Below are 16,706 nucleotides of genomic sequence, written 5' to 3'. Positions count from 1 at the left end.
AACAGGAAAACAAAACCTGTTTTCCTTATTAACCCCTCTTGTAAAGTCACTTTAATCTCTTAAAAATTCTATCTTGAGATTTTTTTTTTTTTTTTTTTGACATTTTTTTAGAGGAGTTTACTATGTATTGTTCTCAAAGCTTTAAAAAACATTTTTCCAACACTTACATATAGGCATCAGTTGGGGATTATGCCCCCTGGCTTTTGAAAAAGAAAAAAAAAACTGTTAAAAAGTATTATTACTTTGATATTTTTTCTTTATTAAAAAAAATAACTAACAATTTATTCCAAATAAACTAAATTCATTTTAGACTAGATACAAAATACCTGAACTATAGTATAAAGTACATCGTAAAAGATACTACCCTCAGGTTTTTATTTTTGTCTATATGTGCCGACTGAGGGGATGCAACTGGTGTACTTTCACCCCTGGTTTTTAAAAATAGAATTTAATTAATGAAGAAGGGACTCTGACTGCAAAATATTTCGAAAACTGCAAAATAGGTCATAAAAATGATTAATCTCATGTTTATGTCCTCCGAGTGCCAGTAGATGGCTTGCAAAATGAAGAATTTGCTCTCACCCCTTGGCTTTTAGAAATTAAATAAAATAAGCAAGGACAAACTACCAAGCACTTGAAAAAACAACAAAATACATCACGAGAAATATTACCATATTTTCCTGCATGTTATCCTCAGAGGCATATAATCCGCAAAGTCTTAAAATCAGCCTGACAGAAAAGAAAATCTTTGTATAATCAGCAGAAATTACAATTTGTAAAAACAAAATGAAGTTGTTTTGATTTGACATGTAATTGTAGCAACTAAATTAAAAATATGAAGAAGTAATAATTTTTAAGGTATAATCAAAATTAATCTGTAAAAATAGTGATTTCTTCTTGAAATCATGATTATAGTAGACTAATTACTTGGACAAAAGAGCAAACTACTGTAAAACCCCTCCTAACAAACACCCCTCAAATGTGGACACCAGTCTTATGCTGACAATTTTTAATTCCCCGATTCCAATACAAATAACGTTATTAACATGGGCGGATTTATGGGTGGGCAGAGGAGGGCAATGCCCCCCCCCCCCAGTTTTGGGAGGACTTTATGTAGTAACAACATATCTTCCAAAAAAATTTTTAAAAATCTTTTTTTTTTTTTTTTTGACTAGTTTAGAAGGGCATGGATGGATTTATAGGAGGGGTTGCATAGGGAGCAATGCCCCCTAGTTTTGGGAGGACTTTAAAGAGTAACAACACATCTTCCAAAATCTTAAAACAAAATGATTATTTTTTTCTTTTTTAAATAGTTAAATGAAAATGAAGAGAATAGCGAATGTGCTTTTCTGATGGGAGAAAAAAAAAAGAACATTAAATACAAATAGTACAGCTGTCACTGGGGTGCTGAAAATATGCCTAAATTCACTATTTTGGATTGAAAACCATTTGGGCAAGTATAAAAATGAAAATATAGGCTAAATGAGCTATGAATTCAGCTGTAACACTTATAATAATTGACAATTATTTTTCAATTAGAACCTAAAAAAAGGGAACCCCCCTCCCCCATTTGCGCTAACAAAACGCTCTACTTGTTATGATTTGTTTTCTTTCTTTTCAGAATGTTTATTTTCAGTTTGCGTGATTTCAAAAACTAGATATTTTGTGTTGTTACAGACAAAAGATTTTGAAGCGCCTTCTGGATTCACACGTTCAAATTGGTAAAATCGTAAAAATCCTTTAACCTTAAAAACTGACGAATTTTCGTAAAAATTACAAAAATCTGCAGGTAAGAGTGAAGGGACCGGACATATAGGACCGGATTTGCCTATAAGATAAACAAGCTATATAGCTTCGGGCCACTGCTTTGAAGTGGGTCCGTAACTCGTAAAAAATTGCATGATTTGTTCCTTAAAAAATGGAAAGTGATTGAAAAAACTAATTTCAGCATTTCTTTTAAAGTATTAACTTACATCACAAAGCACATTTAAATCATAAAACTATTTTTTAAAAAAATATTTGTCTATTTTTTCCCGAGATTTTTGTCTATCCAATTAATCTTTATAAGGCTTCAAAATGCAGAATTTCATATCCATTTTACAAAATTTCCTTCAGGGGAGAAACCCCCGGACCCCCTAAAATTGAAGATATGATATATCACACTAAAAGGGAAGCCTTGCGTCTCTCTCTTGATACCAGTCACCTCTCTTAAGGTCAATTCAAAAAGGACAGCATGAAAACACACAGTAATGAAAACAACACACGAAAAAAAGTAAAGCATAGCCTTATACATCACGGGAAAACAACCCAAAACATGGGGAGGGGGGGGGGGGGGGGCAATTTTAAAATGTTGCTAAAAAATCCTGCCCCCCCCCCCCTGGAACTCCGTCCTAAATCCGCTTATGGTTATTAAACCCCTGTCCTGTGGACACCCCTCTATTGTGGACAAAAAAATTTGTTCCAGTAGTGTCCGCATTAGAGAGGTTTTACTGTATCTAATCTTATATTTATTTTACACCTATAAGAGGCAAATTCAAGCTAATTACAGTAGAAGACCGTTATAACGCACACCTTGGGGCCAGAGCTTTTGCGTTATACAGGTTTTTGGGTTATATAGATCATTTCACAAATTTTAAAACTAATATTCAGAATATATCTATATATTAACTCTTCAGAATGAGTTTATCTGCAATAAGTATTAAAGTACTGATATTACAGTTAGTCATTCACAAATAAATATGTTTCACAATAAAAAGAAAGTGAAATGTCCTGCACTTATGCTAGCTTTATGGTTTGCATAACAGCTGTATCTTCTTCAAAAGCCATCTGGTATTCTAGTATTCTGCTTACTATGAATACTAATTTTCATTTAAAAGCTTTGAATTAAGATGGAAAGATGAAACACTGTCTCAAAATTTAATTTGCCTAACAATTTTTCTGTTTGCAAAGCAAAACAGAGGGATTTTTTAAACTTCAAAACCTGTTGTTTACTTCTGAAAATTTGTGCGGTTTATAGAGTATTGCATTATATAGGTCGGCGTTATAAAGGTATTCTACTGTATTATAAACAACCCTGCAATCACAAAATGGTCTCTATTAGTGAATGCTGCTGTAAATTAAGGTTCAATGGGTTGGTGTTGAAAAAATGAAAAGCTGAGAAAATCTGGCAGGGTATACTCTGCACCTCATTAGTTAAAAATTTTTTAATCAGATAATCCATAGATAATATGCCGGAAAATATGGTAATACCATGTTTATATATATATATGTATGTATAGATATATACACATGAGCCCTGGCAGGGGGCTACAAGGGGATGAAGTTTCACCCCATAGCTTTTAAAAATAAAATTAATTTTAATAAGTAATATTAATTTTGTACTTCTTTAACATATTTTTTTTTAATACTAATGAATTTTACAGTAGTAAAATTAAGCTCTTTTTAAGTAAAGGACAAATAACAGAAATATTTTGATCAAGAAAATAGAACTTATAAATTTATGCCAAACAGTTCCGGTCCTTTTGTTTCTAATGTATGTTAGATGTGTCTAGCTGTAATTGGTAAAGAAGCAATTTGACGGCAGCAAATGTGTTGTGTGTGTGAACAAAAGTTTATCATCCTTAATATATTTTGGAAAAGGCAGACGGGGGAATATTTGAGTTGAAAATAATTTCAGAACATTTCATTAGCACTTACTAACACCCAATTTATTCCTCTTTTTATAATTATGTTTATTTTCCAGAATATGGATTCAGATGTACATCTTATTGCTGTAAGCAAAACAAAGCCAGTTTCACTTATACGTGAAGCTTATTCATGTGGTCAGAGAGACTTTGGAGAAAATTATGTGAGTTATGTTTAAAATGTATTTTGTATTTATACTTCATTACAACATTCAAAATACTTTTTTTTGGTTGTATGAAATTCATTACATACAGTGTTTTCTCTCTTTGGGGGGGGGGCAGCTGCCATCCCCCCTCCTGAGTTAATTCAACTTACATTACAATCTACAGAAATAAAAATAAAAATAATTACAGAGAAACAAGCAAATTTAATCATCATAGCAATGTTTTAAAAACCCAACATTTAAGAAGTGATTTTTCCTCCTATTTTCACTTGTTGCACGTTCAATGGTGATATTGATTGCTTGCAAGCACATCCACAAAGAAGAGCAAAACTTAAAAATTTTAATTTTGAAAAATTTCCATAATAAAGTTACAAATCCCAACCATTCTCAAATACAGTTGCATTTTCAATCCATCAAATTTATCTGTGATTATAAGTCAACTAAGTTGAAGTAGAATGGGGATTTTAAAACTTCAGTTTAAAAAAAATTCTGATAGAGGGTCGAGCCCCATTCCTCTGCTGACATCATAGACTAATGTCATGCAAATTAATTTTGAAATTTTTTCAATTGACAGCCTCCAAATTCTCCTTCCCTAATATCGTCAATGATCATCTAAAAAAATCTTGTTTCCAGTATAGGACCTTTCGTGTGGGAGCTAGGGATACCAAAGCAATAGTGCCGAACTATAATAAGGGACCCACAGAAAGAAAAAAAATGCTTGTTTTCCCACTGACAAAGGAAAGGGCTCGTTTCACCATTTGGCAAAATGGACTTGATCTAGTTGTTTGAGTGAAAATGCAATAATGGACATTTATGATTTAGTCATTTAAGTTTATTTAAATGGGCTAAACTTCTGCACAGATGGCAAAACCAGGGGTTGCCATTTTAAACTTCTCAAATCCCAAACTAATCGTCATAAAAGATACACTTAAATTTTTTAGCCAGTGACCAATTGACTTTTAAGCCATTTTGTTTTAAGTTACAGCCACTTTATCAGATTCTACTTTTCAATGAAAACAATAAGGCTACCTTAAAATACTACAATAAAGTGGCATGGGCACCCATATGCAAATTTTAAGAGGGGCTCAGATACTTTCCCCATAGTTTAGCAGGATATTTTTCCCTTGGAAACTCATTTCAGTACAGATTAGAGATGTTAAAATTTGACATTTTTAATAACTTATTCATTAATGTTTTTACATTTTTGCATGAAAAAAAAAAAAAAAAAACTAAAAGCAAGGAAGTTCTGCTTTCTAAGGGGGGGGGGGGGGAGGCTTGATTCCCCGCATGCCCTTTCTATACGGGGTATGCGGGGCATGCGGCCATGATAAGTGGTATGGTATGGAGAAAAGTATCTCATATGAGACTTGTTACTACATTGCATATATGCTGTAAAATGGGAAAAGGCAGTTAAAAAAATGAAGATTGTTTTAACTGTCAATTTTTGAAAAAAAAATGTGTACACTAGACAAGTTAACTTTTACGGATGTCGCTTAAACTTTACAGGCTTACGGATAGATTCCCAATTTTTACGGTTTTTAGCTACGGTTGGTTCGCTTTGAAACTGTTTGTTCAAAAAAATCCTCCAAAAAATTAAAAAAAACTCACATTCGATTGAAAAGTAGCCAAATAAAGTGTTCCGTTCCCCCAGGCTACCTCCTAAACACACCTGGCAATTTCGCCTCATCTTTTCTTCAAAGCATTTATGCGGCTGCAGTGTTGCCAGATTGTGTCAAAATCGCCCAATAGGTAATTTCCCCCCAGCTGGAGGCAGAAGAAAGCTGTTTCGTTTCAATCCCTCTTCTTCAATCTCTCTGGAAACATCTGGCAACCTTAGCCACTCTCAGCTTCGTTTCTGTAAGCTCATTGGTCAACTCTAGGGCTTTTTTCGATGCGTGGGTAAGGAACGAGCAGGCGCGGAACGAGTTCTGAAACACGACGTGTGTTTATTTATTTTGTATCGTGTTGTACAAATAGAGTATAAAAAAGAGAAGAAAAGTTACTTTCAAATGGATAAGGAGTCATATACTGTTGAATTTCTGCGTTTAAAAAGCCTGATAAGAAAGGGGGAAAATATGTGCATTGCAAAATTTGTGTGAGAGGCTTAGTGATTTCTCATGGTGGTCGAAATGATGTAGATCGCCATGTGGCTGGAGGGGCCCATTTGAGGAATGTAGGATCGACCGAGAAATTTTTTTAAATGAATTTTTAAAAAAAGCCACTGCTGCTTCATTAAATTCAGCTGCATTTTCTTCACATGCTGAAGTTGCTGATTTTGAAAATACTTTTCAAATAAAAAAGGCATCTTTTTATCTTGTAAACTGTAAATAGTAATATACCTTACAAATAGTTTTTTTTTTTTTTTTTTTTTTATTTGAAGTATCATCTAACATCAGCATTTGTTTCATAAAAGTTTGCACAATACAGTATATTGATATGTGGTTTCAATATTGATGCATTATTGATTGGACTAGAGCTTTTAAAAAATTTTTACTCCCAACTTGACGTTTAGAGATTGAAAAAGTAAATGTCTTTTCAAGGAAGGGAAACTGTTTCAGGTTATTATTATACACTTCTAAAAGATTACTATTGGAAAAATTATATGAATATTCATTTTCATATTTAATTAGATTTTGTATATTTTCCATAAACTAAAATTCAAGTTAATGTTAAAATTCCAGTAATTAGCTTTATTTAAATATTGCAGTTACATAATAAATTTTATCATATTCTTATATTAGTATTACACATGCATAATCTAATGTTATAATACGTCAATTAATTTGTCTTGGTTTTATTAAATGCTTCGTGAAAAGTTTTACTGATGCCAGTTTTGAAAAGTTGGCAAGTCTGATACACATAGGGGAAAGTGGGGTAAAACCGGGATCTTAAGGTTTGTAAGTTTCCAGAAATCGCAGTTTTTAGCATAAAGGAACAAAATTTTGTAAAAGTAGGCACTACTTATCCATTATTGAAACCACAGTTTCAAAACCATAAGTATTTTTTTTTTTTAATTTTTGTTAATTTTTTTGCAAAAAAAGTCATCTCATTTTACCCGGTTTTTCCCCACTAGTGGGGTAAAACCATGTAGACATGTTATTGCACATGTTGACTTTTAAAAAAGTAAACTTTTTTAAAAGTTACCACAAAATTCTAGTTTTATTTAGTGACATATGTTAACTATTGTCATAACATACTAAAATAAGTATAAAAGACTAATTTTGATGAGTTGACAGTAAATTCAATTGTCTTTACCTTTAATGTTTTGCTGTAATATAAGGCCTATTGACACCAGTCGCAAGTAAAATAGTTATCTTCCTCTTCGGCCCCAGAGCAGCTTTCATGGGGCCCAACAACGACATTGGATGCATTGGATCCATCCCTCACCACCCTTGGAGTTGGAATAAAGCTCATTGCAGTAACAGGGGTAGAAGTAGTCCTATATATCCTATATTTCCTATATTTTCAAAAAAAGTATCAAAAGTGTCCTATATTTCCTATATTTTTGCCAATTGTCTTATATTTCCTATATTCCCATAGTTCGTTATAAAGATGTATGGAAATTGACTATTGAAAAGCCTTGAGGTCACTTTATTTGCACTTTCTTCCAAAACTTGACAAAAGATAATCGAAGACTGCTTAAAAACGAAATACATAAGTATTAAAAAAAATATTTTTTTCGGATGACTGCCAGCACCCATCTGTTTAAATTTTGTTATAAGTGTAGAGTAGTTTTGACAAAATTAAAAAATTGATTTAAAAGAAAGCTTTAGTGATCCATATTTTATGACAAGCTCTCCAAATTATTGATAAAGCATTTTGTCAATGAATCTTCACTAACAAAATGTGGTGAAGATTCAGCGTTATTAATACAAAAAAAGTCTATTTAACATATTTAAATGTATGTAATTATGCAGAAAGAAGGATTAATCTTAAAATTTTTTAGGAATGGGGATTTGATGTTACTTAGTAGTCAAGTAATTCATTTTGAAAAATGCTATGCAATAATAAATATTGATCAGCTTTCTAGTAGCAAATGCTTAGGATTTTTAGTAGTAAAACTCATTTTGGCACTTTTCACAAGATGTAGCATCAGTTGAAAGAGGTTTCCCTCGCAAACAGAAAGATACTAACATAAGAAATCATCTTAAAGCATTGACGCTATAATAAGAATTTTAAGGTTAATTAAGATGCTGCAATTGGGAAAGCAATGAGTATGCATTACCATGGAATAATTTTTGTTTTGTCACAATTTATCTTGGTGCTAAATACAAAACTCAAAAAGCAATGGAAAAATCTTATAGAGACACATAACAATCAGAGGCAAAAGAAAAGGTTGGTGTACCTTAAAAAAAAAAAAAAAAAACAACTAGTGAAACTTAAAGAAAAAATTGATTCTATGCAGATTGATTCATGTAGGCAGTCAAGGCATACAAAATGGCCTTAAACATTAATAAATAAATAAATAAATAAATAAATATATATATATATATATATATATATATGTAATATAAAATAGAAGCTTCGCTAACTCTTATTGATGCTGGTAATAAAAATATTAAAATCGCAAAAGATGTAATGCAGACAAAGGTTAGGCAAAAGCTATTCCAAAATATAAATAATCAGTGATTGTAAATAGTTATATTAAATGTAAATAGATGTCAGATTATTTAAATTTGTTTTAAAACATTTTTTGTGTATAAGTAAACTTTTTTTTCTTATCACATTATTATTTCAGGAACAGGAAACTCATTCTAAGTATAACTTTTATTTGGGTTTTTAATTTGTAAGCATTATGATTCATTGAAATCATTGATAATTGGTGCAAAAATAATTAGAATATTTAAACTATGTGTGCATTGTTTAATTTTTAACATCAAAATTATTTATAAAACATGTCCTATTTTTGTCCTATATTTTTCTTGGAAAATGTCCTATATATTACAAGTTGACCACTTTCTACCCCTGCAGTAAATGCAGGCAGTATTGTCTATCTCTTCCCTGGACTCATCCCTCATTTGCTCCTTTGGTTTTTCTTGGACACTTATTTTCTCTCTGTTCCTTTTTGGCATCTTTATAATGTTGCCTTTTCTTTGATTTGTTTATCTTTCTTTCAGGTTTTTTTCTTCCGTCCATCTTTGGTCTTCTTTTCATCATTTTTATTTTTCTTTTCTTCTAATGTTGCCTGAAGATGAAGCTCTTACGAGGAGCCCGTCAAAGTGACAGTTTTTCCTTTTCTCTTGTCCTCTTTTGGCTGCATCTTGCTCTCAGTGTATGGGAGTAGTACCCGGTTTTGCCCCTCGGTTAGCACCCAGTTTTGCACCGCACATACAACTTTCATAAAAATGCTGTCATATGACTATACAGAACACTACAAACAATTACTTAGAATGATAATGAAGGTAATTAAATGTTGTGCAAAGAGAGCTATATGCTTTACTATTGCAGAAACAGGATTGTAGTATAATCAGTCTAGTTTTGTTCAAAAATTTTAAGCAAAAACCACTCAAACAGAATTTTTTTCACAGGAACGAAAGAAGCGAGTCTAGTGCATTCTAATTCAATGGCCACTGCGTTTTCATCAAGGTGGAAGGTAATTCCTCTATTGTCCACGTGATTGCAGCACTTACAGGGTCTAGAAGGGGGTACTTGGTTTGCTTCCCACTTCCCGGTTTTACCCCACTTCCCCTAAATCAAGGAGAAAAAAGCAAAAAATATGCTTGAAAGTGAAAGCTTACATACAAATTGTAAAATGTATTCTATTATTGTATTTATAAGATTTATTTTTACTAAATGCTAAACCTAGTTTTTTTTTTTTTTTTTTTTTTTGAACAGGCAAAAAAGGGTGCAACTGTCAGATTTGAAATGAATTTGTAATCTTTAAAATATTTGAATGTATTGCCCCCACCCCAATCACCACGTCCATTTAAATCCTCACCAGGGTTTGTACAGTGGTGATTGGTGGTGCTTAAGTAAGTAAATAAGTAATAAATACTTCTTTTGATTTGAAAAGAACAAAAATCACAATGTTCCATTATTTTATCATAAAACAAGCTTGGGAATTGCTCCTGAATTTTCTTCTGGGGGAAAAAAATCCATGCATAGATTTTTTTGAAGAAAAGAGATGCAGGATGCAGGTCTGTAACAAAAGTTAACAGGATTGAATCCAGGGGCAGATACAGGATTTCATTTTAGGGGGGGGGGGTCATGTCCCTATGTGAAAGTGAAGTAAAATTTTTTTGAAGACACTGAAATTTTCAAAAACTATGAGGATGCCCCCCCCGCCCCCCTGCAGAAATTCAAAATTGCATACAAAAATTATTAAAATAACCATTTTTAAAGTTTTTTTAAAAAATAATTTTTCAGGTTTTAGAAAGTGTTGTCAACCTTAAGTTTTCGGAAGTGGCAACCATAGATTATTTAGTCTCATGTAAGGCAATTTTCTTAAACTTAGGTTACATTTAATCAAAATAATAAAAATTAAAGTAAATCACTTGGTTTGACCTCTGAGAATCACCTTGTAAAAGCCGTGAAGGGACAGTATGATATTTCCTGTTCTTACAGTGAACTTTGAATTTCTGCTGAAAAAAAGTTTTAATCCTGTTCAAATTTACATAGCAACTTTTAATAAAATGTGCATCTCAGATATGAATTGAAAAAATATATAGGGCTTGTTGATATTTGTAGTGGAACCCGAAAGTTATAGATCTGGGCCTGTGAAATGAAGGATTGTTTATCATAAAAGTTGTGATTAAACATTTACTAACTGACGTAACTAAAAAGTTATTGCGCATTAATTATAATAAAATAGATATTAAGATAATTGCTTCTTACGACATTCTCTGCTCTTTTTTATATTTTATGTATTGATATCTCAGTAAAGAAGGTTCATTTCATTCGTATATCTGATTACGACACATCTATCTTGTATGCAGAAATATACTATTAAAACTTCACTTAAAAATGTGCCAAAAATCTAATTAAATATTTTATGAATGTAATTTAGATATTGATCAATACTCACCGACTGATTCGTTTTGGTTGTAGAAAAATCGGAGGCTGGACAAGATTGTCGCAGTCTCGGATTCTGATACCGGAACTCGGGATATGTTTCCATTGGATTTGGTTTCATCAGTTTTTTTAACTTTGCAAAAAAAGTCAACAATGTTTTGTCACTCGAAAAGTTCATTGTTTTTGTTATAGGTAATCCTTTTCTAATAAAACGTGGTTTTTTTTCAGCACAGCTTCCGTCTAATACAAGGGGCTAATTTACGAAAACCCTCTTATGACGAGGTTTTGCGCTAACACGAAACTAAAATTTTACATTTCTTGCACAACACAAAATCCTAAACACTCATTTAAACTAATTAACTATTCACAGTACATTTACAAATAAACTCAGCACAAAAAAAAAATGAAAATGTCTAAAAATCACAACAGAAAGGAATGATAATTTACCCAGACTTTACATAAAAAGTAATTACACAATCAAATGTTTTATCAATTGAAGCGATGCCTTACAGCCTGGATGCCTGGAAATGCTCCTATCGTCCATTAAATTTGTTGCATAAAAAGCAATCGGGCGGCAGACACTTCTTTGTTACTTCAGTTTACTGGCTCCTGAAAACAGTGCTGTAGAAAGACTGTCTCAAACAAAGCTATGTATCAATAGCAAATGATATGTTGTGTCACAAAAAAAAGAGAATTCAAAAATTATTTCCTTTTTCTTATGGTTCCGTTCAGGTTTTCACTATTCATCATTTTCACTACTCAAATGCAATGAACCTTATAACGATTGCAAAGAAATTTCGCAGATTCGAGGGAGGTCGCGACCCACATGACCTCCCCCTCCTTGTATCCTTCCCCTAATGTAATGCCCAAAATATATTGAATGAAAAAAATTCTTTTTCATATGGTTTCGTTCAATTTTTAAAATTTTTTAAGCTAACATTCAAATATGTTCGTGGTTTTGGAGAGGGGGAATCATGACCCCTGTAACCTCCCACATGTATCCACCACTGATTGAATCCTATGCTCGAAATGGTGATGTTTGATTTTTATTTTTGGTCTAAAACTGTCCTAAAAATTCGTTTAAATTGTGCCCTAAATTTTTCTAAGTCTCCTCTCTGATCCATGGCCATACTTTTTTAATTTTATCTTTAAGGGTTGGCAACACTAGAGTGTGATCAGCTTTTTCACTTGCTACAAGTGATAAATGTGAGCACTGGATTGAGTCTTGTAATATTTTCATAATGTTCTATTGATTTTTACCAAGATTCACTCAGAAATATAATAAGTTAAGATATAAGATATAATAGAGTTATACGAGGGCCATCCGGAAAGTAGTGCCCATTTGTGAAATAAAGACACAGAAGTAAATATTAATAAATGTAAACATTTTTATTGAAAAGTGCATACCTTAAACTACTTCTCCACATAAACTCCAAGCAAATTTATGCATTTGTCATAACGTGTGACTAGTTTTGTATTCCAGCATCATATTCCTCTGCCGCCAGCCAATTGAAATATGTAGTCACGTCTTTTTTAAGTTCTTCATCGCTGTCAAATCTTTTTAACGCCAAAAACTCTAAGTTCTGTAAAGAGATGAAAATCTAAAGGGGCCAAGTCCGGGCTATACGGTCGATGGTCGAATATTTCCCAATTGAATTGCTGTAGAAGTTGTCGTGTTATCCCCACTGCATGAAGCCTGGCATTGTCATGGAGGAAAATTATGCTATCAGACAATAGACAAGGCCGAACGTTTCTTGTGTTGAGAAATTTTATCACAGACCTCACTTCACAACTGGCGGAGTTCTCAATTTTTTTAAACATTATGAACGGCCACAGAAACAACACAGGCAATGCTAGCATCACGGAACTTGCAACAGAGAAGGCAGACAAGCCACTGAAGTTGTCTGACCATGACCGGCGGCTACTCACGTCGTCAGCGCCTCATGCGGTGGAAACGAGTACTTCTTTCCGGATGGCCCTTGTAATAATTGCTTTGTTTTATGTTTTAATATTGTTGTGGATAAATTCCAGTAAAATATTACCGTCAACTTTATTTAATAGTATTTTAGTACCTTGTAAAATTAATTCATCAAACAGAAGAAAAAACACTAGTCGACAAAATTTTCCCCAACTTTGTTGGTCTATTTGAAAAAAATGCCAAAAAAAAAGAAAGAAAAAAAATGCTTAGAGATAGTGTATTTTCATGAATTATGAAATTTGAAATAGTGTTTACTTTTACTGAATACATTTTAATGTTTTAGTTGCTTCTTTTCTAACTATGCTTCTAACCTACTTACAATTTTTACATATTTCTTCCTGTTTTAGGTCAATGAATTATGTACGAAAGCAACTCATTCTGAAGTAAGTATTTCTATTTCTTATATTTGTAGATGATATGTATTTCTTGTTATATACTAATATCACTTTTATCTAATACCTTTAAATCCCATGATTTGTAACATTGTTAACTTTAAAACTAAGATTTTTTTTTAATACAAAACCTTCAGCTAATATTTTCAGGTTGAAAATATTATTTTGAGTTTTTGCTGTATGCACTGAATGCACAATGGTAAAACCAAGGGTCATTGTTTTAAGCTTTCCAATCGCTAAGCCGATCTTGAAATTAGGAAAAATGTCTACTTCAACAGAGTCATAGACATTTGGAATAGTTTACCAAAAAGCAGCTGTTACTTCCAGTGGGGTGGATAGTGTTAAGAGGGCTCTTGATCTTCATTGGGGAATGATAAATTAACTAGGAAAAGCCTAGCTGGGCGCAGAGCCTGTTGCTGGTTGTCACTTTTGTATTTGTATAAGTACAAAATATTGTAATTTTCTTTAATCTTACTGGTATTTTTTATGTATTTCATGGAAGGAGAAATTATACTCAACATTTAAGAGACATTGTCTGTAAGGGTCAGGCAGGTTGTGATTGTTGACATTTTTAATTTTCTTTATTTTTGCAAATGTTGTTCCTTATCATGAATGTAATGTTTGTGCAAAATATGAGCTTTGTCTGCCTTACTGTTTTTGGGAAAGTAAATTTTCTAATTTAGGGGGCGTGGCACATTTTTGCGTGTTTTTCAAATTTGCAGATTGTAAAGTTCTTGTTGCTTTAAGCGCCCCTATAATGACACGGATTTTTAAATTCTGTACTATTGTATGGTCCTCTTAGATACTATTACAAGCTGTCAAATCGGTGTCACTACGAGGGCGACAGCCACAAACTCCGTTTAAAAATGACCGAAAATGAATTTTTTTACTACATTCAATGCCAATTTTCTCAAAGCGCCTTCATGATGACGCCAACGTTTTTACATAAATTCCTAGCTACACTTGCATACATCAAAAATATGTAATAAAATTGGTGTCACTATAAGGGAGCCAGAAGATATTGGAACTTTTATGTCATAAATTTCACAAAAATGCAAATGTTTAAAACCTAATTACTACTCTCACCCTCATAGTAGAGATCTGAAACTAATTAAGATTGATAACCAACATGTTCGTCTAACATATGAACTAAAAAAAACGGTGTCTCTCCTATTACTTTCGAAAATATAATCATTCGAAATTAGTATGTTATGGAGTTATTTAAAAAAAGACTTTTCTAATTCGAATGGCTTTTTGCACGGTTTGTTTTAAACTTTAATATAAAATTACAGTAGTGATACCTAAAATAATATGTCTCTAATGCTTTTTATAAAAAAAAGCTTTATAAAAAGCATTAGAAACACAGTAAATCGATATAGGTACAGATGGACGTATTGTGTAATGTGCATTATAAGCTAAAATAGTTGTACTAATATTCATATTTTTCAACCATACTAATTTTTTTATCTTTTATTTATATTAAAAATGCAACTATTTACAACATAATGTCTTAAATAGTTATAAACATAATATATTATATAGCGAGCATTCATAATCTGAAACATAATTTGAGGATGACGTAGACTAAAACAAAGAAAACATAAAAAATCAAATCACCCAGTTCCAGAAAGACGGTCATCTCTTATTGATATCTGGTAATTTTGTAGCACTAAAGCTTGGGAAAACCAGGTATCCCGGAGAAGTTGTAGAAGTTGACCATTTATTCAGTAAATTACCGCCCATTAGCCAGGCTAAAGCAGAAATACATGAAATACACCGCCAACTCAGTCATTTCCAGCCGAGGACTGCAGTTTCGTGCTTATTAACACTCATCAGCCCGGCATAGGAAAGTGACTGAGCTGGAGATGGAAAAACTCTTATAGAAGCCAAGAGGACCAAACAAACTGGTAGCTAATGTAGAATTAGCACAGACCAGCCGAGTGACCGAAGCAATGGTTCGGTTCAACTCGAAAATTGATGGCAAGGCATGGTATATTCAGTAAATTACTGCCCATTAGCCAGGGCTAAAGCAGAAATGCATGAAATACTCCGCCAACTCGGTCATTTCCAGCCGAGGACTGCAGTTTCGTGCTTATTAGCACTCATCAGCCCGGCATAGGAAAAGCTGGTGTCCTCGGCTGGAAATGACTGAGTTGGCGGTGTATTTCAAGTTGACCATTTGCTTATCTGAATACAACAGCCCCCTCATAGCAGAGATCTAAAATTAATTAACCAACATGTTTGTCTAGCATTTGCACTAATAAAATTAGTGTCACTCCTACTACTTTTGGAAATATAATCATTCGAAGCTAGTATGTTGTGGTGTATTTTTTTCATTTATTATTATTTTTTTTTAATTTATTTTATTTGTTTATTTATCTATTTTGTTAATTTAATCTTATCACATCCAGATAGTGTTTTTGACCATATTTATTTTTAATTTATTGCAAAGAAGTAACGTTTAACATAAACAGCTTTGGGCAGTAAGAAAGTATTTATCTTGAATAGAAAATGCTCGTTTCTATATAGGTACAGGTGGATCTATTGTGCATAATATGTTTAGATTATCGTACCAATACTCGCCTTTTTCCTTTGAAATAAATTTATTTATTTCAATTCTTCTTTCCCTGCATTTGACCTTACTTGCAAATGGTCAACTTCTACTATTTCTTCGGGATACCATGTTTTCCCAAGCTTTAATGCTACAAAATTACCAGATATCAATAAAAGATGACCGTCTTTCTGAAACTGGGTGATTTGATTTTTTATGTTTTCTTTGTTTTAGTCTACGTCATCCTCAAATTATGTTTCAGATTCTGAATGCTCGCTATATAATACATTATGTTTATAACTATTTAAGACATTATGTTATAAATAGTTGCATTTTTAATATAAATAACAGATAAAAAATTAGTATGGTTGAAAAATATGAATATTAGTACGACTATTTTAGCCTATGATGCACATTACACAATACGTTCATCTGTACCTATATCAATTTACTGTGTTCTAATGCTTTTTATAAAGCTTTTTTTTATAAAAAGCATTAGAAACATTATTTTAGGTGTCACTACTGTAATTTTATATTAAAGTTTAAAACAAACCGTGCAAAAAGCCATTCGAATGAGAAAAGTCTTTTTTTAAAAAACTCCATAACATACTAAATTCGAATGATTATATTTTCGAAAGTAATAGGAGTGACACCGTTTTTTTTAGTTCATATGTTAGACGAACATGTTAGTTATCAAACTTAATTAGTTTCAGATCTCTGCTATGAGGGCGAGAGTAGTAGTTAGGTTTTAAACATTTGCATTTTTGTGAAATTTATCACATAAAAGTTCCAATATCTTCTGGCGCACTTATAGTGACACCAATTTTATCACATATTTTTGATGTATGCAAGTGTAGCTAGTAATTTATGTAAAAACGTTGGTGTCATCATGAAGGCGCTTTGAGAAAATTGGCATTGAATGTAGCA

The 16,706-nt window shown here is 32.3% G+C and overlaps 1 protein-coding gene across 3 annotated transcripts in view; it reads left to right on the top strand.

Moving 5' to 3' along the window:
- LOC129218079 (pyridoxal phosphate homeostasis protein-like) overlaps positions 1-16,706 on the top strand; it is a 45,001-nt gene that overhangs the window by 13,515 nt on the left and 14,780 nt on the right. For all 3 annotated transcript variants that reach the window (XM_054852274.1, XM_054852273.1, XM_054852275.1), the window contains exons 2-3: positions 3,743-3,847; positions 13,184-13,219. In XM_054852274.1, coding sequence (XP_054708249.1) covers positions 3,743-3,847; positions 13,184-13,219 — 141 coding nt within the window. The remainder of the gene's footprint in view (positions 1-3,742; positions 3,848-13,183; positions 13,220-16,706) is intronic.

This window comes from Uloborus diversus, chromosome 3 (assembly GCF_026930045.1).
Source record: "Uloborus diversus isolate 005 chromosome 3, Udiv.v.3.1, whole genome shotgun sequence".
NCBI classification, from domain to species: Eukaryota; Metazoa; Arthropoda; class Arachnida; order Araneae; family Uloboridae; genus Uloborus; species Uloborus diversus.
Note: the sequence above shows the minus strand (reverse complement) of the source record. Positions and strands in the feature narration are given on the sequence as shown.